This window comes from Poecilia latipinna, unplaced genomic scaffold (genome assembly GCF_001443285.1).
Source record: "Poecilia latipinna isolate Pla-1442-1.1 unplaced genomic scaffold, P_latipinna-1.0 Scaffold2501, whole genome shotgun sequence".
NCBI lineage: Eukaryota > Metazoa > Chordata > Actinopteri > Cyprinodontiformes > Poeciliidae > Poecilia > Poecilia latipinna.
The window spans coordinates 56,023-56,814 of NW_015115117.1; the positions used below are offsets into that span (position 1 = coordinate 56,023).

Sequence of the window (792 nt, forward strand, 5' to 3'; positions counted from 1 at the left end):
TTCTATAGGCTTTTACTGATATAGCTTAAATATATATTTAATAATCAGTACAACTAAAAGAAGTCAAATGGTTATTATCTGTCTGGTGCCCAGGAAGATTTTATGCATGCTGGATCACACCTTACTCTCATTTTGACTTCAACCGAAATGCCACAATAACAACATTATGTGTATGTTCAGGATTTTCGTCCTCATCTTGATGTGTGTTAGTCTGTTGTGGATTCCAGTTGTCCAGACAGCCAACAGTGGACAGCTTTTTGAGTACATCCAATCTGTGACCAGCTTTCTAGCCCCACCAATTACTGCTGTCTTCATAATGGCAATCTTCTGGCCTCGTGCCAATGAGCAGGTATGTCTCAGATAGATGTTCACATCAAACAAATAATCACAAACAGCACTGAAATGATGTTACCTCAGGAATGTCCAGTCCAGTTCCCATTTACTGATGCTTTGCATGCTTCCAAAGTGATTCTTTTGTAAATCCCTTAACTCAACATGGTACAGTCTAACTCAGTGTCTCCCAACCCTGGTCCTCAAGGCACACTGTCCTACGTGTTTTAGAGGTTTTTCTGCTTTAATGTGCCTAATTCAACTGATTGCAGTTCAGCAAACGCCTGTCACTCATCGATTGAAATCAGCTGGACTGAAGCAAGGAAATACCTAAAACATGCAGGGCAGTGTGCCATGAGGACCAGGGTTGGAAAACACTGGTCTGACTCATCTAACCCCACACCAAACCTTTAATAATGTTATCCTTGTAGGATTCTCCTCTTGTTCTGGCAGGGTTGCAGA

General features: G+C 41.5%; 1 protein-coding gene across 1 annotated transcript in view; it reads left to right on the plus strand.

The window, feature by feature from the left end:
* The window catches only part of LOC106938071 (sodium/glucose cotransporter 4-like), a 52,390-nt gene extending 51,846 nt beyond the window's left edge, over positions 1-544 (plus strand). Inside the window, exon 11 of the mRNA XM_015019898.1 lies at positions 181-544. Within this exon, the coding sequence (XP_014875384.1) occupies positions 181-364 (184 nt within the window). The 3' untranslated portion in view covers positions 365-544. The remainder of the gene's footprint in view (positions 1-180) is intronic.
* The last annotated feature ends 248 nt before the right edge of the window (positions 545-792 follow it).